This window comes from Phodopus roborovskii, unplaced genomic scaffold, assembly GCF_943737965.1.
Source record: "Phodopus roborovskii unplaced genomic scaffold, PHOROB, whole genome shotgun sequence".
Classification (NCBI taxonomy): Eukaryota; Metazoa; Chordata; class Mammalia; order Rodentia; family Cricetidae; genus Phodopus; species Phodopus roborovskii.
In genome coordinates, this window is record NW_026126540.1 from 18,773,820 (window position 1) to 18,799,913 (window position 26,094).

Here is a 26,094-nt window from a genome sequence, read left to right on the forward strand (position 1 = left end):
TGTTCCAAGAACTATTAATCTTGTCATTGTGTCTCTTACCAGTTAATTCTGTCATACTTTTAAATATATTAAGTTTCAAGCTATATACCAAATATATGTTTTGAAAAATACAATAGCATTTGGTTTTGCCATATAATGTTAAAATATTAGAAGATGAAAATGGCAGAAGAATTGGAAATCAGTGTATGGTGTTGTGTAGATTAAAATGAAGTGTGTGAAGCATACTTGTAAAGTTAGAAGTGGTTGAAGAGAGGTGTGTCTTTTATTAAAATATCCTGTGTTTATTTTTCATACCCATAAAACCACATTAGATCGAATAGAAATAACTGTCTTTTAAAAGTATTAGCCAGATAAGGTAGCACACATCTGTAATATAAGGACTTGGGAGACTGAAGCAGTTTGAAGCTACTCTGTGTTGCATAGTGAGTACCAGACTAGCCAGGGCCATGTACTGAGCCTTTGAAGAAAAAACCGGCAGCAAAATATTTCAGCTTCTTACTCCTTTTGACCTCTTTTTTTTTTTTTTTTTTTTTTTTTTAATCCTAAAGAACAGCTCTAGGAAAGTATATGTAAAATGTATAGTATCCACTTTAATTCTAGTATAAACAGAACTCTTTATTTTGTTCATGGAGATTAAGATATATAAATGCATAATACATGTAAAATATAGATAGCTAATTTGGGGTTTGAGGTTATAACATGTTTTCTTATAAACTTTCATGCTTGTATTTTTTTTTTAATTGGTAGAGGCACAAAATTCTTTTAATACCTCTAAATAAACAAAACTAATCTGAGATTTGCAGGAAGTGTTATACATTAATAAACATTGTTAAAGTGTGTGTGTGTGTTTTTTTTTTTTTTTTTTTTTTTTTTTAATAGTGAAAGTTTATATTCAGTGGGGCATTTTTAAAGGTTTGGGATGCCCCAGATCATTCCACTACATTTTCATCATGTATCAAATTTCTGAGACACACAACATTTCCCTAGGGAGAAAACACATAACTACATAAAATTATAAATAATATATAATAGAATAAATTAAACATCTAACATTTTAAAATGAAGGTCTGTGTTTATCTGGTAGAGTATATCTTACATTGCCAATAATCTCTTATCAGTATTATTTGTTGATACAGTACAGAACCATCAAAATGGAAATGGTCACTGCTGTCATGAAGTCTTTAGTCTTATGGGAAGACAAACAAATGATGTGTTCACACTGTGACAAGGTTCTGGTTTCGCTTTGCAACAGCTTTAGAATGGGAAGATGGTAGGAAGAAATTAGAAGTAACATCAATGCAGATGACTTACACTACCTTACCAGACCTTCTGAGCTTTAGAGCCAGTTGGTACATGATACATTCTAGCTTGGATGTCTCAGAGACGTCTCATGTTCCTTCTCTCTTGTCCTTCAGAAGTCAGACAAATAGCAACAACAAAAACAATCCTTTTTGGGTCACTTGTTGTCTTCTATCAGGTCAAGCAAAAAAAAAAAAAAAAAGATTTTATGCAACCTTTGATATATGCTTTTCCTTTGTTTTTAATCATCTGTCACCAATATGTACTGTCAGTTTTGTGTCCAAATACCTCAACTGTTCATCCTTGTGTATCTGTTACTATGCAGTTAGTCCAAGCCGCCATTGCCTCTTGTCTGTCCAGTGACATCCTTCATGGTCACTTCACCTGCTTTCACTGACACCATTATTAACTTCTCATTGCTGTTATGTAAAGAAAAAAAAAATCTTTGGAAAGTTTTGTATAATCCATTCTTTTCTTATTTTCTACCCTTATTCTGTGCCACTAGCCATACAGAATCTCATCCTGCACCCACTATGATCCAGCTGAGTTCAGAGACTCTGAACCCCCAGACTAGAACAAACCTTAACATTATGCACTCTTGTAACGCTCTGCAGGACAGCAGGACACAGAACAGTTTTAGAGCCTCTCTTTTTGCTTTATTGTCTTTCTTATCCTCCTGCAGTTTAGTCAGAAGTTATGAAGTTGAACCCATACTTAGCTTGGCTGATGCAAAGTAGACAACAAATGAGTACTATATTAGATGAATGACTGTTTGTTGGAAATTAAAATAACCTTATAAATCTTTTGTCAAAATCATGCAGCCTAGCAGGATGAAGGTAGAGACAGTATAAAGAATTGGATAAATATACAGAGATGTACATTTACCAGCAATGATGTTTGCTATGAGGAAGGGACAACTGTGCCTGGCTCAAATTGACATCGTTTAAATAGGGAGTGGCTCTTAGAAAAATGATGTATGAGATAAAACCAGGAAACAGGGCCAGAGTCAGGTGTGATGATGCCCAAAATTGGAGTTGGGAGACAGAAGTAGAAGGATAATGAGTTCCATGCTAGCCTGGGCTACATAGCATGCTGCAAGTCAACTTAAGTTGCATACTGACACTTTGGGAGTAGCTAGGTGTAGGGGAGGAAGGAACAGGATGCAAATAGATAATCACATTACATACTGTGCTTGTACTTGAATGTCCTCTGTGAAAACCTGTAATGTGCTACTTAGAAGTAGAATATTGTTAGATTGTCTGTGAAACTATTATCAGATGAAAGCTACATCTCTTTAAGTGTATTTGGGTTGGAGCAGTCAACAGATAGCCCCTAAAGTAATTTCTTCGGTTATGTAGTAGGATTTGTCACTTCCATCAGTTGCTAGTGGGGTTCAGGTCATTGTAATAAGGATGAAAAGTCTTCTAGCTTCTTTGAAAAGATATTTTACTGGAAATATTTCAGTGTATCCTGGTCTCTGCTGCTTTTCATTATTTCCTTGGAAAATAAAGCATAGGACCATGAAGAAATGAGAGTAGGACATAAAAGTTCCTAAAGGGACCAGAGAAAGGGCTCAGCAGTTAGGAGCACTTGCTCTTCTTTCAGAGGACCTGGGTTCAGTTTTCAGCATCCTCATCTGGTGGCTCACAACTACCTGTAACTCCAGTGTTAGGGGATCTGACACTTTCTGGCATCCACAGACAAGGTGCACATACAGTGAGCAGAAATATGTACACACATGAACATTCACATGTGTAAAAAAATAAATTAATGTTTTGAAAGTTCTTTAAAAAGTGAGAAAAGTGGGTAATGTGAAGGTTGGACTCGCTGGATCACGTGCGGGTTGGGGGTACCCTTTTTGCTTCATGTGTATAAGCAGTTTTCTTAGATTTTCTTCTCTGCCCACCGGTGACTCCCTAGTCTTAATATATGTAATGCCAAGGATAAAGGAAGTTGTTCTTAGCAAGGGGACATTAGCAGTTGTGTATCAATTCTTTGTCTTGCAAATTCCTATGTGCTGTCTATCAGTGTCCACATGTAGCTACCTGGTACCTGGCTTGTCTCTTCTTTGTGTCTACCATGGCTTTGGTGCAGATTTCATCTACATATGACACATTTGCATTCTGACATGGCTCAGAAAACATCCTAGAATATCTGAATTATCAGTGTTTCTTGCCTTAATGTAGAGAATTCTGTTTCATTCCGTAATTAGAGGCCAAGATCTGCCTGTGTTCTACTATCATATTTTTCTGCCCTTGGGGAAGTTAGTTAAACTCTCAGCCTCTTTCTTCATATAAGCTAGGGATTGTCATCATAGCACCTTCATCTTAAGGCACAGTTTTCATGAGCCGAGTAACAAAACCACCTGGAAGAGGCCTGGCATAGTGAGTTCTTTTCCCAGTGTACATCATTTTCCTAAAAGGACGTCTTCAGTTAATGCAGCTGCTAATCCAAACTGAAAAAGAATAACATACATAGCCTTTTTGATTGTGGCCACCAAAGGAACTTGCAATCATTTTAAAACCTAGTGACTATTTTCCCTATATTATTTCAGTGACAAATAATATCGTGTGTTTCCTGGAAATATTTATCTTTGTCTTTCTGGCTGTATGTGTTGTTATATGAATTGAGGAATGCCTTTTATTAATTAATACTCATCTCTCTCTCTCTCTTTTTTTAATTGACCTATCTACCCTTCCTTGTGAATTAGAGAGTCTTCTAGGATAGACTACCATATCTTGCTCAGCTTTACTTCTTTTTTGTTTGTTTGTTTGTTTGTTTGTTTTGTTTTGTATTGTTTAATGTCTAGATTTTGCTAACTGTGGCTCAATACTTTGCAAATTAATCCTTAATTCATTTTCTATCTTCTCCTTCATTGTTTAGAAAATAAGAAATCTTTATATGTCCCTGGATGTGTTTGGCTGAAATTGGTCCTATTACAGTGGAGTTTGAGATAGAGGATAACTATGTAAATTATTACAGGTATCACCTTTTCCTGTGGTTCCTATATATGAACAAATGTAGTGATTTCACAAAATGAAAGTTTGGGAGGAATAGATTGGTGGAGGTAAATTATAGCTTGGCCTGGCAAAAACCTATTCATTGTAATTGTTAAAATAGAAGCCAGATGAGTAACAATATTTAGAGTTGCATTTAATTTTAATCTTTGCTGTTGGTGTGACTGTGTTGCTGATCAACTCTTCATTTGTCATCTCTTGAAATAGCTTTAAGGTGTCTTAATATGCTGTTTTGTTTCTCTAGGATAATTCTTAAAGGAGAGGCTTAAATAAAGGAATTATTTATTTGTGAGTGTACATCTTTACCTCAACTAATAAATATCATGATTTTAAAATTTTGCTCAAGTTTGACATCTTTTTACAAGTTTTAAGTTTGTATTTCAACTATATTCCTTATAATATATATATATATACATATGCATATATATATATGTACATTGACTTGTAAACTTAAACTTTTAAAAGATTAAAATTAACTTTTCAAAAATACTCTCAAACCAGGGGTTCTGGCCGTTTACCTTGTCCAGAGCCAGAGTGGGTCTCAATTCATCCACAGCACCTGCTCATCTATCCTTCCATACCATAGCTTCATTTGACTTGTGGAAAACTCAAGGTACCATTCCACAAAAAAAAAAAAAAAAAAAAAAAAAGAACCCTTTGAAGTTAGATGACAGATATGACAACCATTTAAAGTTCATTTTTAGACATTCAGGGTCCTTGAATCCTTAGATCATGTGCTAATATTTAAGTGAATAAACAAAATTAATTTATAAGTAAAAGTATGTCAAACTCTACTAATGACCTGTCTATTCCCAGCAATATGCTTTTGTATTCAAATTGTTTTTGGAATCTCCTGTACAGGTAGGGATCATGTAAGCATTATGCTACTCATAATCCTTGCAATTTGTTAAATTATACACGCAGTAACTGCTTCAAATGTAAATTGATGTTTTTGATATGAATATTTAGCACTTCCTTTCTTTCTAAACCTAGTGGGGTGATCACTTTCCTGCTCACTTGACAGTACATCAAATGCTTGAATACTTGGAAGAACAAGTAAGCTACATTAAAAAGATCATGCTGATGTACGTTTCATACAGCAAGAGGCTGGTGGTATTTTATTAGCCTACAACTAATGCAGAATAGGTATTCAGTGTTTCCAAGTAAGTGAAGTAAGCTTGTGTTCACAGGCACTGATTTATGATTAGAGTTTCAAAAATTTGCTTAACAGGCCAGCTAAGGCTACAGACTGAGGCTCCATCTCAAAAAAGAAATTGATAAAACTCTGTTGTTATTTTGAATCCTAGAAAATTACTAATTTGATGAGAAGAAATGCATGTGTCTAAAAGTTCAGTGTTTGAATCTGACTTTATGTGTCTACCCACCAAATATTATCATCAACTGAATACAGTTGTTCAAATCATGGCGTCAACCATAGCAAGTCACAGAGTTGGGAAGGCTACAAGTAGGCTAGGCAGATCTGATGATTAGCTATTGGCCAGGCTTTTTCTGTGAGTAAGAGCACCTTTGGTTGAAGGTCTTCTTTAACTTGGAGGTTCTGAGATTATGCTCTGTTTTCCTTTATGGTCACAGATAATAGTTTACAATGAAATGTCCTTTCAGCTCCAATAACTGAGAGTAAGTACATCTTTTATTGTAGTAGACGTTTGCTAGAAACAAATGCTGGCAGATACAATAATAGTCATTGGTTATCTGAATCCAGTCACTCGCTCTCTAAAATAGTAATCAAATGTAGAAGTCAAATGAAGGCATAGAAAGCAGGAAAGCAGTGCAGTAGGCTGTAGTGCGGTAAATCCTTGGTTCTCACAGAATTGCATTAGTAGGTATAAAGAACCTCTAATGGTGCTTTACAAGTGCTACACCGCACGGGGGTTTGGGCAGTCATCTGCTCTTCAGTTCTCTTCTTGCTCCAAGTTTAGTGGACTTTGAAATAGGGCTAGATTTGAGAGCTCAAAGTCAAGAAAATGAAGGGGTAATTATAATGTGGAACAGTTGAAAAAAGTCAGGTACTATTATACTTTTCACCATGTCTCTTTGTGTGGGTGTGTGTTCACGTTCAAGTGGGTGTGTGCACATGTGCCTGCAAGTGAATGTGAAAGCCAGAGTCAACAGTGGGTGTAGTCCCTCACAGCTTTTCACTCACCGAGTCTGATGCGAATTTTTGCCAAGGTGCTGTGGGCAGCAAGCTCCAGTGATCTTCCTGTCTTCACCCTCCTCCCCCAGTGTTAGAATTTGCAGATAGGCACAGTCTCACCTTGTCTGGCTTTTATGTAGGTGCCAACAATCCAAATTCAGTTCCTGTGCTTGCATGGCAAAGACCTTATTGTATCCCTTATTTCAAGAAGTAATGATTACTTTGTGAGTGACCTTCAACTTTGCTAAGGATACACAAAAATATGGGGGGAAGGCATTAAGCAGGGATGTTGTGTTAAATCATTCCCACTTAGAAATCTTTTAGTGACTTCACATTGCATTTTCAAACTCTTTTGATAGTGGTCTGCAAGATCAATTGTGTTCTGACCTGTGATTACTTCTCTGACTTCATCTTTCACCATCGCTTCAGCCTAGGCAGACTGGCTGTATCCTGGCTGAAAAACCTGAACCTGGGCTCAACCCTATCATTTTGGCCGGAAAGTTGACTCCTAGGTGCTACCATTCCAAATTACTCTATCCTTATAACTGCTCACTTGTTTCATAGCACTGTGGTCTGTATCTTAGAACAGTTATGAACTTCTTGTTCATTTGTGTTCAGATGTGTCCATTTCCTAGTATGTTTGTCTCCCTCCTCTCACAGAATGTGTGTGTACACTACATCCAAGTAGTGTGTTCGCTCACACACCCACAGGAGGTGCTCAGAGGTCAAGCTTGTTTATTTATTGACAGGTAAGGAAAGAAGAACATGGCCACTTAGATGCCCACTATTACCATCTTTATGTTTAGGTTTTTCTTCCCTCCTCCTCAAGGGGCTATTATTAAACTATTATTAGTGAGATATATTTTAGAAAGAAACTTTAGTCTAGGGGCATAGGAGGGAGAAGTATAGGAGAAAGGACTGATGGTAGAACAGAATGGGAAAAATTCCTCCACTATCCATTTTTGGATAGTAAGGCTCCTGTTAGCAAGAATCAATGGGTCATATCTCTCTTCTGCCTCCCTGAGGTGCATTGACGAGTGTAGCATTTTCATAACGGCTAAGAAATCCCTCTATGCTGTTCTCCCACTACACTGTATTCAGGAACACAACTTACTTGCATATGTCATTTTAGGTATGTGTTTCTGTTGAAACAGAAAGACCTGTTTCTAACTAAAACGAAAAATTCAGTCTTCATACCTATTTATACATTCCTATAGTTCTCCTTGTACAGAAAGGCATGCTGGAAGAAGTTAAAGAATGTTGTAACATTAGGTAATTGAGTCAGGAGATGGGGCGGTGCATGGGTTCCACTATAATGAACCCTTTAAGAGCAGTGATGAGAAGTTTTGCCCCTTATTAGCTCTGAAAGTTAGTAATGGCTGTATTTCCACATTTCAGTCCACAGAGGGTATATTTTTCCTCCTCGGCACCTATCAAACTTTTATATTCTCAGTTACTTTTAAGAAGGTTAATATAGAATTTTTGTTTGTCTCTTGTAGAGGTTGGGATATGTGTGTGATTATTTCTTCATTGATTATTTAATCAAAAAACGTACATATTTTTTTTGAGACAGGATATTTTCCTCACTTATTTCTTAGTTGATAGGTTTTATTTTATTTTTTATTTTTTTTTTAGTTGATAGGTTTTAAACCTAACTTTTCTTCTCCTTTCTGGCACCTTTCCCATTGATACTTTGCTCAGATTTCCTGCTTATAATAGAAGCATGTAAGGACCAGAGTGATCATTCTGTTGAACCGAGTACTATTAGCTTGTAGTTTGCATTTAGAAAGAAAAACAGAGCACTGTTTTTCTTTAGCAGTGTCTGAGTTTTCGCTCAGCTTGACCCACCACCTGTGCAATGGTTAAGTTGAGTTCTGGAACCAAAGTCAAGTCCTGACTGACTTGAGTAAGATGCTCAGTTCTTACCTTTCACCTGTTAGTGGTGATTATCACTTGTAGGATATTTGTTATATGTTGGACATTCAGAGTTCTCACAGTGACTGTAGAGTATGAGCAACACCATTACCAACTGAGCTCATGAGTGTAGGTAGAGTTTTCCTGTCCTGCAGCCACTCTCAAACACACCAAGGCTTTTATTAATTGTAAATACTTGGCCAGTAGTTCAGACTTATTACTAACTAGCTCTTACATTTTAGGTTAACCCACATTCCTTATATACGCTAGGCAATGTAGTGATAGCTTTATAACCATGGCGTGTTCATTTCCTACTCCCTCTGCATCTGACTGGCAACTCTAGACATCACTCTTCTTCCTCCCAGCGTTCTCCTAGTCTAGCTCTCATGCCTAACCTTATTCTGTTCAGCTATGGGCCAGTCAGCTTCTTTAGTAAACCAATCATAGTGACATACAGTCACACAGTGTAAAAGAATACTCCACAGCACATGAAGGCCAAGTGACTGAGGGCACACTGGTATTTAAGCCAAGGTTCTTCTGATTCTACATCCACATTCACTCCACACAAAGGAAGGCTAGCTCAGATGGCTTCCAAGTCCATTCCATAGCATATGGATGCCTAGTTCTACACAGCTTCTTTGTTGGTTCAATAGATAATAATACTTTTACTTCTTAGTTTTTAGTTTTGTTTAATGCCCCAAACTTTGTCATGACTAATAAATAATTTTAAAAATTAATTCCAGAATTTTAAACACCATAAAATGAATATAAGATTGCTATTCATACATAAGATTTCACATATATGAAAACTTTTCTCAAATGTATTTGAACAACAGACATTACTGAAAATATTACTATAAGAACAGTTTTACAGTAAAATTTTAAGGTACTGGTATTATGTTTTATATGTGAAATACGGATGAGATGGAGAAACTTGGTAATTTTTAGGTAACTCAGAGCTAACTCAGGGATGGCTTGCATGTGCTGGTACCAGGTTAGTGCACAGGCATTGACTATAATGTGAAGGATGTTGCCATAATACTAAGTCCCCAACAGTTCTTCAGAAATGTAAATTCTAGGAAAGTCAATAAAAGTTCTACTTTATTATTTTCTTCTGTAACTATGCTAAGTTCTAGGTGTATTTTGTACATGCACACATGTGCATGTTGTAACCTCTACATTAACATTGCAATTGGTTGTGTCAGTTACCAGCAGCTGAGTCTTTGTAAAGAGGATTTTAAATAGCTTGAGCTTAAAGAAAGGGGGGGGGGGGAGATATACTACTTTTACAGTTATACTTAGTTAAATAAAACTTAAAGTCTGAACTTTATGTTCATTTGCAGCTTGACTTATTATGGTTAAAGCTTTCATATGTTATTTTAAAAATTCATTTTGTTTTTCGGTTTTATTTTAAATTGCATATTATGCTGTTTAATGTTGGGAATTTTTAATTATACATTAGTATTATAGTGTTGGTTTAGTTGAAAGTAATTTCAAAAACTAAATTTTAGTATTTTTAGAACTATTTTTATTGTGGGTCCTAAGAGCTCTTTGTGTGTTACCTTGTGCTTTCTTAATTTACTGTATGTTAGAAGAAACAGTCTTAAATTATATACTGACCTGTGCTTGACATATTGTAAGCTAGCCAATTTTTTAATGAATGTAGGAAATACTTTACTAGTTAGTTCCGTCAACTACTGCAGTAGTACACATGCAGATGCTGGGAGCATTTCGATATGAACTTACTATCCCAGAAAGTTATTGGCAATGAGTTAGTAAAGTTTCAAAACATTTGCTACAGCCACAACATGCTTGACATTCCTTTCTTTGATGATGAAAATTTGAATTGTCTCTAATCTAAATTCTGTGCTCAGGTCAAGACAGCTAACTATGGTAGGTAGTCTCCTATTCCTTCCCAGAGTAAAGTATTGTCAGGATAACAGGATCACTGCCATCAAAATACAAACACATCCTCTTACTTATTATAAGGTAGAAATGTATTTTTAAATGTTAGCAAGGTAATGAAGAAAATAATGTTCATGGTACAACCAACTAATTTACAAACTTGTAAGCACTAAATTATAATTGGTATAAGAAACATACTTTATATATACATACATGTTGCTGTATCTTTACTAAATTATGCTATGGTTGCTACTGTTTGCTCCTATGGCCAGTTGTTCAAAACTGTTATTTGACACATAAAGTTGCTCTGGATATCCTACAAATAAACAATGAGATATGAAGTATCAAGGAGTAATTAGTAGAGAGGAGGATGTACAAAAATAATGCAGAGTGCCGTGACAGAAGCAATGGGTAGGCTGGTCAGTAATGATGGGGGTTAGCAGCATCAGAGCTGAGGATTGTGAGGGAAGTCAGGAGCCTGAAAATTAAGGCAAGGAGGATATGCGCTCATTCTTTGTTGGCACTGTGTGTGCATCACTTGCATCATCCTCATCCACAAAAGAATTTTTTTTTTCTCACTATACATAGATTTTGTTTGTCTCTGTCTATAACTGTAACTTATTTAAATAAACCTGGTGATTCCAACCATTTGCTCAGAAAGAGCCCCTTCACTTAGACTAGCTGTGTAGGTTAACCATTCTACAAACATTATCTCCTATAGGCTTGGGCTCTGGGGCTGAACATGTATCTTTGTGCTGTTTATTTCTGGAGTTATGGCTGGCATCCTTTTGTATATGTACAGCTCAAAAGTTGTTCACCTTGTTAATAGATTGTACATAATGCTTATAGGTTAGTTAGCACAAGGAATGTTTTTAAAGAATGGACAGATTACTGCCTGGCTGAAATTACATTTATTTCTTTGTGATGAAAACATATTTACTGTGTTGATATTCTAAAATTTCTTTCAGTAGTTACTTAGCTGTAGTAGTAACTCAATAGCTAGTTGTTTTGGTGAACTTCTTGTTAAAGCATAAGGCATAAAATACAAAATAAGCTTAAAGAGTTACATAGATCATAGACAAAGTTCTAATGTTTCTGTAATTTTGATAGAAACAAAGGCCTTCTAAAAACATCATTAAAACACCTAAATATGATTAATGCTGGAGACAGCCAGAAATCAGACTATGTGGTTTATTTCTTTTACATTGTTTCTGAGTAGATAGATTCTGGTGTAAGACACAGTATAGTTTCACTGAAAGGAATTAAAAGGAGTTGGAAATTTTTTGCTTTGTTCCTTTGAAATCTGATTGGAAAATTGGTTAACTAGTTCTGCTTGGCCAATTAAGTTAGCATTATAGATTAAGTATTGGGAGAATTGTTTAAATACTTGATAAATTGAGGTCATCATTAGCAATTATAAACCGTACATATTTTTCACAAAGGAATATAAGTTAATAGAAGTCATTCCCAAGTTAGAACCTTGATGAAGGAAATGGGGAAATAGAGACTTCCCAATGTGTTGGTTTGTTAAACATTTGTGAGCAACTTTTCTTTTAACTTCATGGCCATAAGTAGCAGCTGTGTAACCATGAGGGCAGTCCTTTGGCTATATAGCAGACTCAGCAGCAAACATTTTGAGACATTATCAGTTTTACTAGTGAAAGTTCGTCTCTGTCCTTAACTCAGTACTGAGAAAAGGTTAATTCAGTTGGAGGTAGACCACAGTTTCAGGGACACAAGCCTACCCTAACCCTGTTTCCACTAAGTTTGCCCAAGATAATCTGGTTAACCCTGACAGTTCTACAGGAGATTCCAGCTAGTTATTAATTTTCTTCAGTAGCCTGGAGCAAACAAAAAAATCATGTTTGCTGTTTTTTTCCTAAATCATGAGGCAGCTAGTTAATAAGGGTCTGTGTATCTTCCTAATTATTGGATTACCACCCCCCAAAGTAAGAGGTTTCAATTTTAAAAGAATATCCCTTTGAAAAGAATGAATTGATGCTAGGAAAACTAACTTTTGTTGAGTATTTGTGTACATATTGTGTCTGACAGGGGAATGATGTAAGAACTAGGTAAATGTTTGAGAAGACAGTAGAATATAAATTCTAGGAGAGAATCCAAGATGTGCATCTTCATAAAATTTATACTATTTTTTTTATTTTTATTTGAAAGTAAATAGCATTACATTGATTGTCTTAGTTATAATGGTAAACATTTTTAAAGTTGATGTTTCATGCAATATTCTGTCACCATGCAGAACTATTAGACAGTGCTCAAATAGTGGGTTTGTTTTTTCGGGGGGGGGGACCTAAGTATTTTAAATAACATTAGGCACATAGTTTACTTGTAATAAAGAACATCGGTGGGGAGGGTAGGAGTTAATTAGCTGGGCACTTGATAATAGGCTCTTCCTTTCCAAGGAGCCTATCACCGTCTCCAAGGGCAGTTGTGTAGTAGGTTGCAAGGTGAATACCTAAATTCATACAATAATCATTCTAAGAAAAATGTTGCCTTTAGGCAACGTTAGTTTCTTTATTACATAAAATTCCCTTGTAATGCTAAGCGATGTGCATTGTCAGAATCTTTCTTGAGATAAAATCCACTACCCCCTGTTGACCAGATCTGAGGAGTGTCAGGAGGTCCCTAATGAACAGGGAGCACAGCTTTTGCTCATGCCGGAGAAAGCCTTCACACCAACCTTCTACATTAGGTAGAACTGGCTTATCTTTAATGATAATTCTCCTGGTTCCTCAGAATCACTGGTGGTTATCTTGAAAACTGTATTTTAAAAGAATGTAATGATAAAGAAATATTTTCCTTAAATCTTAATATAAGAGGCATGCCAGCTGAAATGTATCTTATATTACATAATGTCTGTTTTTAAAAACAAAACAAACAAACAAAAACTGCATTCTCCAAACTGGTTTACTTTTGACAGTTTCCCCAAGAATATTTAATTTCTTCCTTTGGAATTTCCCATTTTGTACTGTTCAAGCTATGTGAAGAGTCTGATCGGCTTGTGCCAAGAGTGAACGGTGGGATGTCAGTTAATGAATTAGCCTGCTTTGCTTGGGAAAGGGGTGGGGGGGTGCCCAAATACATTTCATTTTCAAAATGTTTCTGGAAGGACTTATTTGTGGTAATGCTGAGTGCTATTTAAAACTCGTCAAAAATGTGGGTTTTACAAGACACAAAAATAATCTCCTGAAAGTTTGGAAGGGGAGAGGGGCTGTGGTGTGGGGGCGGTCTCTGCTGCCCACGTCCGCCCTCTGTTCAGTGCGTTGTGTGCTTACGGGCTCCCTGGAGCAGATCACCATATAATTGATGTGCAGTCTGCATTGCTGAACCCTGGACTGCACCATTCTGTGTTCAAGGGAAGATGTAATCTGATCCCTCTGCTGCTGAGGGAGGAATCTGTTCAGTCAAGGCTTTGACAGGGCATAGTCTCCTCCAATAATCTTGTGGGTTCTCGCTCATTATTCCCCGAGTTCTCCTCAGTGGAGCTGCATGCGTGTGTGCGTCCCGAGCAGCCTTCTGGTTCTGAGCTGCGTCTGCTGGTGCTGGGGAGTTTTGCTGCCGGTTCCGCTGCCTAATCTTCCTCTTCTGGCGTGCCTGAGCATGTCCACGTTAGAATCTGTGACATACCTACCTGAAAAGGGGTTATATTGTCAGAGACTGCCAAGCAGCCGGACACACGGGGGCACAGAATCCCTGAAGGGGAAAAATACAGAAAATATGGGTTTCTACGGCACATTAAAGATGATTTTTTACAAAGTAAGTACTCTGTTTTCTTCCTGTGCTGTGTGGTTATGTGTGTGTGTGCGCGCCTGCCTGAGAAGGAAAATCTGTATCATCAGAGATGGCTGCAGTATCCTCTAATTTTGGTGGGTGGCTGGATGTCTGGTTTTCTGTTTTATTTCATGAATGTTGTAAGCAACTATAGAATGACAGTGTGAGATGGGAGAAGCCTTAAAATAAAATGTATATTTCTATCTGAGTATTTTTCACTGAAAATGTATCCAGACTTCAGAAATGTGGCTCCGTTAAATGCTGACCTGAAAATACTCAGCCTCACTTGGCTTTTTGTGAACCTTTCTGTTCAGTTTTCCTGTACCATAGATATACATATGTGTTCATTAGTTAACTCTTAAAATGTAGTCATTGGAATGTGTGGGTTTATATTTAAAGAGATTGTACTACTTGTGGTACCTTTTTAAAAAAATCACCCAATTAATTTTTGGTTGGAAAGTCAGTATTTTCAGTAACAGTACAATATTTAAAAGACTTCTATAGGCATTCAGAAGGTGCTTTGTTTTACAAAATAATTTAAACATAAAACCCTCTTCTTGGTGATTTCCTTGATATATGTTTTAAGTATTTTTATTCATTGAAAGAGTCTAAGATGGAAATAAAGTTTGCTTTTAGTGGCAGATGGCATTTGTACCAGTGTATTTACGAGACATTCTGGGAAGTTCTGAAAGCCAGCATTACTGACTTAATTCAAGCGAGTATCAGAGATTCTCATAATGATCATGAAAGACATCTGTGAAAGTTACCAAGTTCTGTGCAACTGACCTTCCTGATGGATTCATTCGTGTACATGTGCATATCTGTATATCTGTGAGTTATACACGTGGAAGCACATGGCTACCTATATATTAGAGCTCTTACATTATTTATGTCTGTTTTTCAATAAAATGATTTACAAAGATAAATAACATATTTTGGAGAGAATTGTCTTTAAAATGATACGAGCATAGAAACTTCAGAGGAGAGAAAGCAGACCAATTCCATTTTCCCCCAGTAGGTATTTCATGAACTAAGGTATAAATTGTGCATAAGCTTCTTGAACCTTCTCAGCTAAAAAACCATCCAGTGTTGACTGGAAGACTTTCTGCATGATGATAAGACTCCTTGCTGTCCCATTTCAGAGTCTGAGTCTTTTTAGTATTTACAGTTTATATACTATGTTCCATGTGTTCCTCTAAGAAGCAGTAGGTAGGAAAATGAGGCTGCTACAAAATTGGGGTTCCACTTTACTATAAAAATGAAGATGGCTATCTCCCTGTAACATGCAATAATACAGTAGCTAGTGAGTGCATGCAAATCCAAGAGAGGCTGTTGAAATAGAAAAAGTTGAACCTTAACAGATCTGATTTTCTAGTTTGGAAATAAACGTATACTCAGGTGGCCTACATAATTGCTAGTGAAATACCAAAATAAATATTTCAATATTAGCGTTGACAGAATTCAGTTTTGAATATGTATTGATAGCATTACACGGCATAATGAGAAACCTTTAGGATGTATATGTTGGACATGTCTTATACATCATATATCTTAGTCATAGTTCACTCGGCTAAAATCCGTCCGGGTTTCAGGAGTATTTTGCCCTGAGCATGGGCTGTATACTCTGCATGTAGCAGTTGATGACTTTTCCTCCAGCAGATGCAGATTCTCTGTTGTTAGGGATTGACTCTTTTTAACTGCCTCTGTTGTCCACAATAATTACTTTCTTTATTATAATCACTATTCAAGATTGGCTTATTTACATTGCTCTCTACCTTTTTATAATGAGATGAATGTTTAAAATTCAGTTATTCATATTTTTGGTTGTGAATTTTTTAATTTAATTTTTTAATCTTAAAATATTTCTAAAGAAAAATGAAGACTAGTAAGAAAGACATGTTAGCTATGGTTGTTTTCTATGTGTGGTAATAATTTTTTCTTGTTATTAAACTGGAAAAGTATATAATTCTCTAAGGATATGATGACTATTAGTTTCTAAATTACCATATACTGTTCATCGCAACAGGATACTAAAGGAACAACTCTCTAGTCGATGAGTAAAAGCAAATAGGAAAAACTATGTGATAGATTTCTGTTTAACCTACCGATAATCACCATTGTAGGCACTTGAAAATTTAACAGTTTTTTAATATTATCATACAAACTCAAAGTCTGATAATGGACCAGGTAATTAAAAAAACAAAACTTATCTGTTTTACCTTATAGATGAAAAGAAAGTTGGACCATGGTTCTGAGGTCCGTTCCTTTTCTTTGGGAAAGAAACCATGCAAAGTCTCAGATTATACCAGGTAATGTTAAATAGAGGGGGGTAGGTGGGGTGTCATTGAAAGCTTTTCTTTGGATTTGTCTTCGCAATGCTACTGTATTCAGTGTTGTCAGCTGTTCTAACCTATTTTAATGTTACAGAAATGGGGAAGGGCATCAGTTTAATTCTGAGCAGAAGGGCTGACACTGTCCATTTTGCACCGTCTTAACTACTGTACTAATGGGAGGCAGACTTAAAGTCACAATTTTAGGGGCTTCTAAACAGTAAACCATGAGATCTGAATGTGAGGAAATGCCTCGAGTTACTATAGCAACTGCTGTTCTAGGGTAGATACTTACATACCAAATCGAAAATAAATTTATTAGCAGTGAGGTAAATCTCACAGTTACAAACTTAGTCTTACTCCATGGAATGAATGTGTTAGAAATTCCCATTTATTGACTTGATGGGTTTTATGTTTTAACATATACATTTCTACTCTGGTAGAATAGTTTCCATAACAACTAGATACAATTGTAGTCTTGTTTCCTGCTTCACTCCATCATTTTTGGATTTTGCATCAGTATAAAACTTTGCCCACTCTCACACTAATTAAGCTAACTTAAACACAATATCTCATTCCCCAGCCAATTAAAAATGGCTTTGGAATGGTGTATTTTAAAATTTAAATGATAAAAGTATCTTAAGAACCTTTGTGGTCCCCTCCCTGCCTTTATATAATTGTCAATTAAAAAAACAAAAAAACTGGTCAGAGTGAACAGTAGGCATTCTAAGGACATCATGGTTATGATCTTCTTTTTCCTTTAAAGCATTTTGACTTAGTTATTTTTATTCCATAAAGTAGAATAAAATTAACGTTGCCTAGGAACAAGGATCTTTAAAACACTATTGCAGATTGCACCCCCCTCCAACAGTTTGTTTTTATTTCATTCAATTGTGGAAATTTCTTTAATGCTCTTTTGTAAAATTAAGAAATCATACAACTTAGAATAATTTTACATACAGAAAACTCTGGAGAGATGATGCCAAAGAGAAGCAAGCTTCGTTCTCCGGAACAGCTCGTCCTCTTTGCCATCTGACAGTTTCCCTGTTTTGGGCACTTCCACCAGAGGGTGTGGAGAGATAGAGAGACAAGTAAAATGTTCATTTCATTTTGCTTTTCCTTCTAACCTCGATGATATATTTCTCAGATGAGAAAGTTGAGCTTGATGTTAAACTAATTGGAAATGTAATTTTTTAGTGCACAGACTTCAGGCAGTGCACATCATTTTGGTCTTCTATTAATGACTTAATACCCAGACAAAAGTATTAAATGTTCAGTTATTTTAGAATGGGATTTGTGGTACAGAACACATTTTCATAAAATTTTAGTTACTTGCTTTTTATATCAAGAAAGCAACTGCCTTTTAACAAGGAATTGTACTAAAGCAAAATTAGAACCATTACATATTTATTTCCATGTCTTTGGAACTATTTTGTCAGTTGCTAACATATATGTTTGATATTTAGTCATGCTTTTGACAGGTTTTTGACAGATAATAAGATGAAACTCATTTTCTACTCTTTTGTTTTCCTTAAAAAGTTTAAACTGTTAACATGTCCTGTTTTATTTTGGAGAAAAAGAAGCAGAATTGGCTTTTGAATGAGAAAGAAGGAAGGATGGACTTACTTGTTGAATATTAGAGATTGTCTTGAATACATATTAAAAGAGTCAAAGGTGCAGCCATGAAATTTTTTTTTCTGTAAAATACAGTGATTTGGGCAACCTTTTAAAAAATTGAGAGTTGCTTTATTAGTACTTTGTCAGATGTTGATAATCAGTTGTTATGGCCCAGTTTATATATGTGTTCTTTGGAATTTTTTTTTTTTTTTTTAAACGAACTCCCACTGTAACCTAGTCTTTTCTGGAACTCACTGTGTGTAGCCTGGGCTTGCCTCATACGTAGAGCAGTCTTGCTGCCTCAGCATCAAGTGCTCTGATAACAGGTATGAGCTGGATGCTCTTTGAACTTAAAACATTTGATTACCATAGTGTAGTGAACTGAGGATTCTTTCACAGATGTAATTTCCTAGACAGGTCTTGTCCTTCCCGTACTGCCTGCAGAAATGCTGAGTGTTAGCCCTGCTTTAGATGCTTGAACTGGCTGGCCTAAAGGGGCCACCACCGAGACCACCAGTGTGTGTAACCAGATTCTTCCTGCTGTTAGTTAGTGGAGTAATACAGTTTCAGAGCTGGATCAGTACTCAGTTCTGAATTTATTTGTTTATATTTTTTTTCATTACTCAAAGTTTAAATTATTGGATAAGAATCTTTCAACAATCTCTTTTAAGTTTGCCTAAAAGTTCTCTATTTGTTCTGAAAAACTGTTTGTCTCATCGAGGCTTACTACTACCAGATACCTAGGCCCAATTTAATAAATGGCAATTTAAAATGAGCAATAGATTAATATTTAAAATAATTTTAATGCATCTGGGGCAAACTTAAGAACATATGTGTAAGAAGTGAATCTAAAACACTTTTATCTCTGAAATATTGGTAACATTAATACTTTGACATTTCTTTTTTATGAAGAAAAACTAAACTTTAATTAAGACTAGTCATAGAAGTAGGAGCTGTTATGTTCTAAGGCCATGTTTGTTTGCTTGTATGCGTAGTCATTTATTCACTCACTTATGGTTAGGATTGAACCAGACCTGTGTTCATTCAAAGTGTGCACTGCTTCTTATTGAGCTGCAGCTGTAAGCAAACATATACTAGTGACATACAGATTTTTCATAAGGTCTTCCATTTGGTTGCCAATATCATTGCCTGGATGACGGTAGGGAGGAAACTTCAGTTGTAATAAAGTATGGCCAAATATGGTAGCAGATGCCCATATTTCCAGCATTGAAGAGTTTGAAGCAGGAACCATTGTGAGTTTAAAGCTGGCCTGGTCCACATAGTAAGTTTGATGCTAGCCTTGACTACATAATGAGACCATGTGCAGAGATAGCCAGCATAAAGGATTGATGTATTAATGTTTGAAGAACACCAAATCGTTATTCTGATGAAATCAGAGTTGACAGTTCTTAATTAAGACCTGTCTCTGCTTCTACTCTTGTGCTTTTGTTTTTTTCTTTTTAGTACCACTGGGCTTGTACCATGTTCAGCAACACCGACAACTTTTGGGGACCTGAGAGCTGCCAATGGGCAAGGGCAGCAACGACGAAGGATCACATCTGTACAACCACCCACAGGCCTTCAAGAGTGGCTGAAGATGTTTCAGGTGACTATGTGAACACACTGTTGAAATGCTTGGCTCAGTCGCGTGGGGTGGGGGTGCGAGTGCAGAATTATTCAGCCTTTAAAAAGTAAATGGAATGCTGTTTGGTGCTGTGCCATTGATGAGTCTTGGAAACATTGCATTAAAATGAAAGAGGCCAGATGTAAAAGGAAATGTTTATTAATAAAAAGAGACAGAAAGTAGGTTAGTGGTTGCCAGGTAGACAGGGAGAGTCCTGAGTTGTTTCAGGGGGAGGATGATAGAAGATTTCTAGAACTTGGTAGGGTTGTGATCATCCAGAAAGGCGGGCATCCTGGGAATCCCCGAAGTGTACACTTAAAGTAGTAAACCTGTGACGTGGCATACTTCCTTCAGAATGAAAGCACAGTGCTTATTTGTGTAAGTGCATATTTGCATATCTTTATTTTTTTTTTTTAGACAAGCCTCTATTGTCTTGTTTATGTTTGGCTTTCTATGTCATTTGAATGTATTATTGTTTTCTGAACACATCCCTTGTAAATAAACCATTTGAGATTAATTTAAGAACTCTGTCAGTGAGTCATTGGAGGTGGCTTACCCTTCACTACTTCCCTAGTGGAGATGTCTTGGTGGCTTCTTTGAATGCCTTGCTTGCATCTGCCTTTATTCTGCTCAAGTTCCAATTATTGTCTTTTACTAGAATTTAAATTCTTTGAACATTTCCTGGGAAGATTAATCACCTTGAATACTATGGGTTTTTAAAACTTAAGTTAGAATGTCTTATCTCTTCTTAATCGTGAATGGTAGACTAAATTAAATGCTTACCAAAACAGTAGCCATGGATGAAGTACTCAATAATTCTTTCCAGACAATAATTGATAAAAATGCGGGCATACCTATGTTGGCCACCATACTAATATAAAATGAACACATTTTACTACCTCTGGTTGCTTGAATTGTCAAGTATATAATGAACACATAAAGAAAGTATAATTTTAAAACATACATTTTATGTGACATTTCAACTATTTAAGAAGTTATGCAAATCCTAATATTTTAAATACTTAGGTGTGCTCTTTTCTGTTCCCCTCCTTCCTTCCCTCCCTCCCTCCCTCCGCCCCTCTCTATGGTGTGTGTGTGTGTGTGTGTGTGTGTGTGTGTGTGTGTGTGTGTGTGTGTGGTTTTCATCTATAGCTACAAACTTTAGGTGGGTTTTAAGATTGTTTTTTGCCTTCTGGTGATTCCTGAAACACTAGCAAAGTGAGTTGGTGTAGGTGTAGCTACTGTAACTGACAGATGTGGAACCATGGTTCCTCAACAGGGTTTACTTTTCCCCCAAATGAATAGATGAGGAATGGGACCCTTTTGATGTCTAGCTGGTAGATGCCATAAGAAAATAGCCTTCCCAAACAAATAAATATCCAAACCAAAGTGTCGTAGTTCTAAGTTTAAGAGTCTTGGGACTGAAGAACTGGAAGTTACATTTTACTTATGGAAATGTTGGGACAGTACAGTCACAAAGGATGTTTTTCATGTTCATGGACACTTGTCCATTAAACTCACCTTTCCCATAAGGATTATCCCCTTCCCCGTTCTTTTACCTCAAGTTCATGACATTTTTTTTTCCTGGACATATGCCCTAAGAATTCTCAGTGTTTTCTTTTTTCCCATTCTTTATAAATAAGACTCAAAATTAATTCCAGACATTTGTTTTTATCATCTTAAATACCTAAAATATTAATATCTAATTAAGCCAGGGAAATGGGAAGATCACTGTGTTCTCCTGCATCCATATGGGTGTGTGCACAACCTAGTACCCATGAAGACAGAGTTGGTGTTTTACCAGGATGCCGAAAACCAAATGGTAGCTTTAGCATCCATCCAAAAGCCTTCCAAATATTGATTGGAACAAAGCTCATTAGTAGCTTAGCCCAAATAATTTTTATATGGCTGAGCCCACTTTTCCCACAGCATTTTAATGTACCAAAATATTTTTTGTAAGCCACTTAGGATGTTCATTAAGAGAAATTTTTCTAATATTGATCTTCAATGGGGACATTATGCTTTCTTTTTATGGGGCTGTTTGGAGAGTCTGTTATACAGTGCTTGTTTAGCTGCCCCATACTTTACTTAATAAAATGTCCAAATGTTATACTTACTACATTTCAGTTTCAGAAATGTTAACTATAAAAATAAAATCAGAAAACAAATTCACTAAACCAGCTTTGGTCTGGTCCTGTCAAAGTGTGTCTGTTTCATATGTGTAGTTGTAGTGCAAGCTCATTCTTAGTTCACAAAAACAATGTGGAATTACCCCTGCAAGTAAAAAAGTTAATCTCCACCCCACCCCACCCCCCGTAGACATTCTGTAGAAACAAGTCTATAGCAACTAAAGGCCAAACTGACAAGGTAGATTAACTTAATCTTCTGTTTCTTGTCCATCTCTGACATGACTCAAGCCTCACTGTCATACCCTGTCTTGTGTTGTGTGGTATGATATGGTGTTTTGTTTCTAGGCTGGTGCCAAACTAACTAGAATTGAATCACTTGCCTGGAGGCTTATGATGCTTCGGTGCCAATCTTATAGATGGCCACAGCTCCATAGCAAAGTGGAATGGTGTGATCTGACCTATGAGGGATAATTAAACTGGCAAGCTTTCTACAAATATGCAATTGGGGCATTTAATGATGACTTCCCTGTTGTGTAACAAGCAAAATGGGAGCTCTTGTCCCCTTACTGTCTTCCTATTGCTCCACAGGCAGTGATTCAGCATTTGGTCCAGCTTCATCTATCCTGGTGGAGTACTCTGTACTCCATTTGTAAATTGAATAAGAACAAATGATACACCACTGTAGATAACAGACTATTACTGAAAAACAGAAATGTGAATTAAAGACAAAAGCAAAAAACCCAAATTTTTCACACCCCTTAAATTGACTCAACTTTCCAGTCACCATTGTGTCTGCTTTTTTTCCATAGCCAGAGGGATAGGGTTTGTTTGATTGTTTATGTGACTTGGATATTACAGCGTGTGGTTTTTCATTTAAAATTTTAGAGAAGGTAAAGAAACCAATGGAATTAACCTTTTGTGGTTCAAAGGCATCATGGAAGAGAAGCATGTACAATCTAGATGAAAAAGCTCTTTGTTCAAATTTTGCCTTTGCCCTTTAACTAGTGGATGATTTTATTAAGGAATCATTATTCCCTTTATTTCCTGCTACATAAAACAAATATTGTACTAAAAAGTACTCAAGAAGGAAGAGTAAGTATACAGATGTGCATATAGACCTACATGGGAGGACAGCAGAGTCCATAAATATCAGCTTCCTCCGTACTAGCTTCACATGGGAATCTGAGGGACAAAGGTGATGTGTGTGTGTGTGTGTGTGTGTGTGTGTGAGTGAGAGCTTAGCATTATGCAAATGTCTGCATGCTTTAGCAGAGCAGATTTGCATTAAGGCTGGAAAGATCTGTTAAACTCAAACTAAAAAAACAAGAACTGTGAATATAAAATATTTCTGTTTTGATATTGATAATGAATAAAGTCTATATTGAAGGACTTATCAAGCTCCATGCTAACTCTGAAATTACATATCTTTTCTGTTTTATTTTACTTAAGTCTTATTTGTTACTCTCTTGAAGGTTTTAATCTTTTGTTGATTAACTACAAGATCAGTTTGTTGTTTCTTTGAAATTGTATTTGTTAGAGCATGATTAAGAAAGCTTATAAACCTTGTGTAAGGAAGTTGAAGAAATTCATGTATTTAGATAAGACTGTATTTAGGAAGTACTATTTTTAATAGTTCAAAACTTTACCTCAGAATCAAAGCAGATTGAGTCTTGGGTTTTCTAGAAAGCAGTACCTGGATTATGTTTTCTGAATTGGATTGAAGTTGTTTGGACCAACAAGAACTGCCCACAGCAGTGTAGGAGCTGTTCAAGTAGGGATGGGTAAACTGGGTGTGGTGGCTCAAGCCTGTAAGCCCAACAGAGAAGGGAGGATTGCCATGCGTTTAAGACTGGTCCAAACTCTACAGTGCAAAATCCTGTCGTAAAACAGTCAGGCAGACTGCACTGCCATGTTCAGGTTCTAGAGAAGTGAGTTTCCTACCATGTGAATTCAGGCTTGGTGCTGCCCAAGATGCTAAAACCTTGTAAGCACCTCCTGGCAGTGTCCCCAAGTGCTGCTTCATGAATCACCTATATCAACATTAGATGAATTGCTTGTATAAAAACTAAACTTTCCTTGGAGTAACTTGTAGGGCCCTGGGCAGTGTTTGGGAACCACTGTGCCAGCCAGGTCTTTTATTAGGAGGCTTAAGGCTCCTAAGTAGAAGAGTCATTTTAACCAATCTTCAAGGACTGTATGGAGATAGAATATGATAAAGCTAGGAGGCCATTTGGAGGCCTGAATGTCAGCATCTAGGAGAAACCCTGGTGGCTTAGATGGATGGCACAGTAGTGACCAAGTTTTTTGAAGTTTTTGGATTTTTCTGTCTCTTAGCCCCCTAATTCTGCACTATTATCCCATTTTCAAATGCTTAATTAAAATTTGCAGTTTGTTGAGTCATCATAGTTGTCTATGGCCTTGATGGTGTCCACAAATTTCTTGTAATGTAGGACCAATATATTATTTTAAAAAAGAAGAAGAAGCATTTCAAATCCTGTGTGGAATGTGAGTCAATAAATATGTAAATTTAAATTATGTATACTGTATGGTCAGTGGTGAATAAAAATTGACAACGTTGTCAGATGGGTCAAATCTGAGCCAGTGCTTAAATACTGTGGGAGAAGACAAACAATCCAGTGCTTCTACTCAAGTGTGGGGCTCTGTATGTGCTGTATGTCAGACCTCAGGGTGTAAACCCTGTGTGAGCACAGAGGATTCAAGATGAGTGGGGTGACTGTTTTAAACATTGTACATGCAAGTGGAAGGAGCCGTTGGTTGGTTCCTTACGTTGGCGAAGCAGAGTGCAATCCTGTCTGATGTCCCATAGTGCCAGCATCATCTGTAGTACCTTTAGAAGAAAGAAGAGGTGAATCCTCACAGTCTAAAGGAGTCAGTACCTCCTAAGAGCCTTGACACAGCTCAGTCTTGATGTATCTTAACCTACAGAACCCAAGTGCCCATGTTAGAGTAAGGATCACACTTTGCCTGTTACTCTTTTTTCATCCATGTCCAAAATGGCCATAATGATTCCCAGAGGTGTTTACATCAGCACAGATTTACAAAGAAAGGCCTGCTTGGATATGATTTCATTTAATAATTATGAAGTTACTTAAAGTGTTCTACATGGTTATTACAAAATTTCAACATTTTAAATTACTCATGGCCATGAAATTTTTCTCTTTTAAGAACCATGGCTTTTCCAAGCATTCATGCTCACTAGTGGAAAAATATTTTTAAAAAAGAAAAAAATGAAGCAACAACAAAATCCATCCCAAGAGTTGTTTAAAGTAATCTATATTTTTAAAATGTAATTATATGTTTTCATTTTTCATAAGTATAGCTTTTTATTATTTTGTTCTTTGTTTATATTCTTTTTGAATATACTTTTTTGAAAAGTAACTCAGCTAATCTTTTCTGCTTGCTATTTATTATCTATACATTTTTGTAAAACAAGGCACTTTTTATACTTTGTAGAAGATTCTTGTCAGATATGCAGAATATCCAGCTATTAATTTCTTTCTAAATAATGTTGCAAATCTCTTAGCACTTAGATGAAAGCCTTAACCAAGCCATAAAATTTTATGACTGTCCACTAAAAAGAACATGGAGAAAGAAAAATGATCTATCAAAATTTTCTATTTATTCAGTAACCCAGATTGATGCTTCTGGAACAAGATTTTGGTATCTCCACTGGTGTTTTGGTGTTAAATGAATACATAACTATTATAATTAAAAATAAATACAAAAGATTTTTTTTTTTTCCCCTGCCAGTCATGACTTAGTGCTTTGCAGGAAGGGTGTTAGTATTCAGGCATCTGTGCTGACCTGTCCTTGGGGTTCTGGCAGGGTATGTACTCAGTTGCAGCCACTAAGAGCTCCACCTCTGCACTTTCACTACCTTTCCTTTTAAAAGGGCCTTGCCCACCTCCCATCTTTCTCTCTGTGCCTGTCTGCCTGATTCCTTCCCTCCCTCCCTCCCTCCCTCCCTCCCTCCCTCCCTCGCTTTCTCTCTCTCTCTCTCTCTCTGATTGTCTCTTCTGCTCCTGTCCCCAGAGACTGGTCTCCCCCCCTCCCCTTTTCCATTCACTATCCCCCAATAAAAAACCCCTCCACCCAAGCATGGAACCTTTCTCTCTGGCACTGCTTTTTAAATTACAACAAAGGGTACTCAGTAAACTTGCTGGAACTAAAACCTAGATTTCTCCAGAGACTTCTGGAGCCAGGGTCTCTGTATCCGTCGTCTGTTTTCATGCAGTTCCACTGGTCAAACATGAACGTGCAGGTGCATGCTGGTCTTCTCTGTGAGTTTGTAATT

The 26,094-nt window shown here is 36.5% G+C and overlaps 1 protein-coding gene across 7 annotated transcripts in view; it reads left to right on the plus strand.

Annotated features, from left to right (window-relative positions):
• Positions 1-26,094, plus strand: part of Fbxw7 (F-box and WD repeat domain containing 7) — a 159,137-nt gene that overhangs the window by 118,438 nt on the left and 14,605 nt on the right. For all 7 annotated transcript variants that reach the window (XM_051199292.1, XM_051199293.1, XM_051199290.1 and 4 more), the window contains 2 exons: positions 16,306-16,388; positions 19,491-19,632. In XM_051199292.1, coding sequence (XP_051055249.1) covers positions 16,306-16,388; positions 19,491-19,632 — 225 coding nt within the window. The remainder of the gene's footprint in view (positions 1-16,305; positions 16,389-19,490; positions 19,633-26,094) is intronic.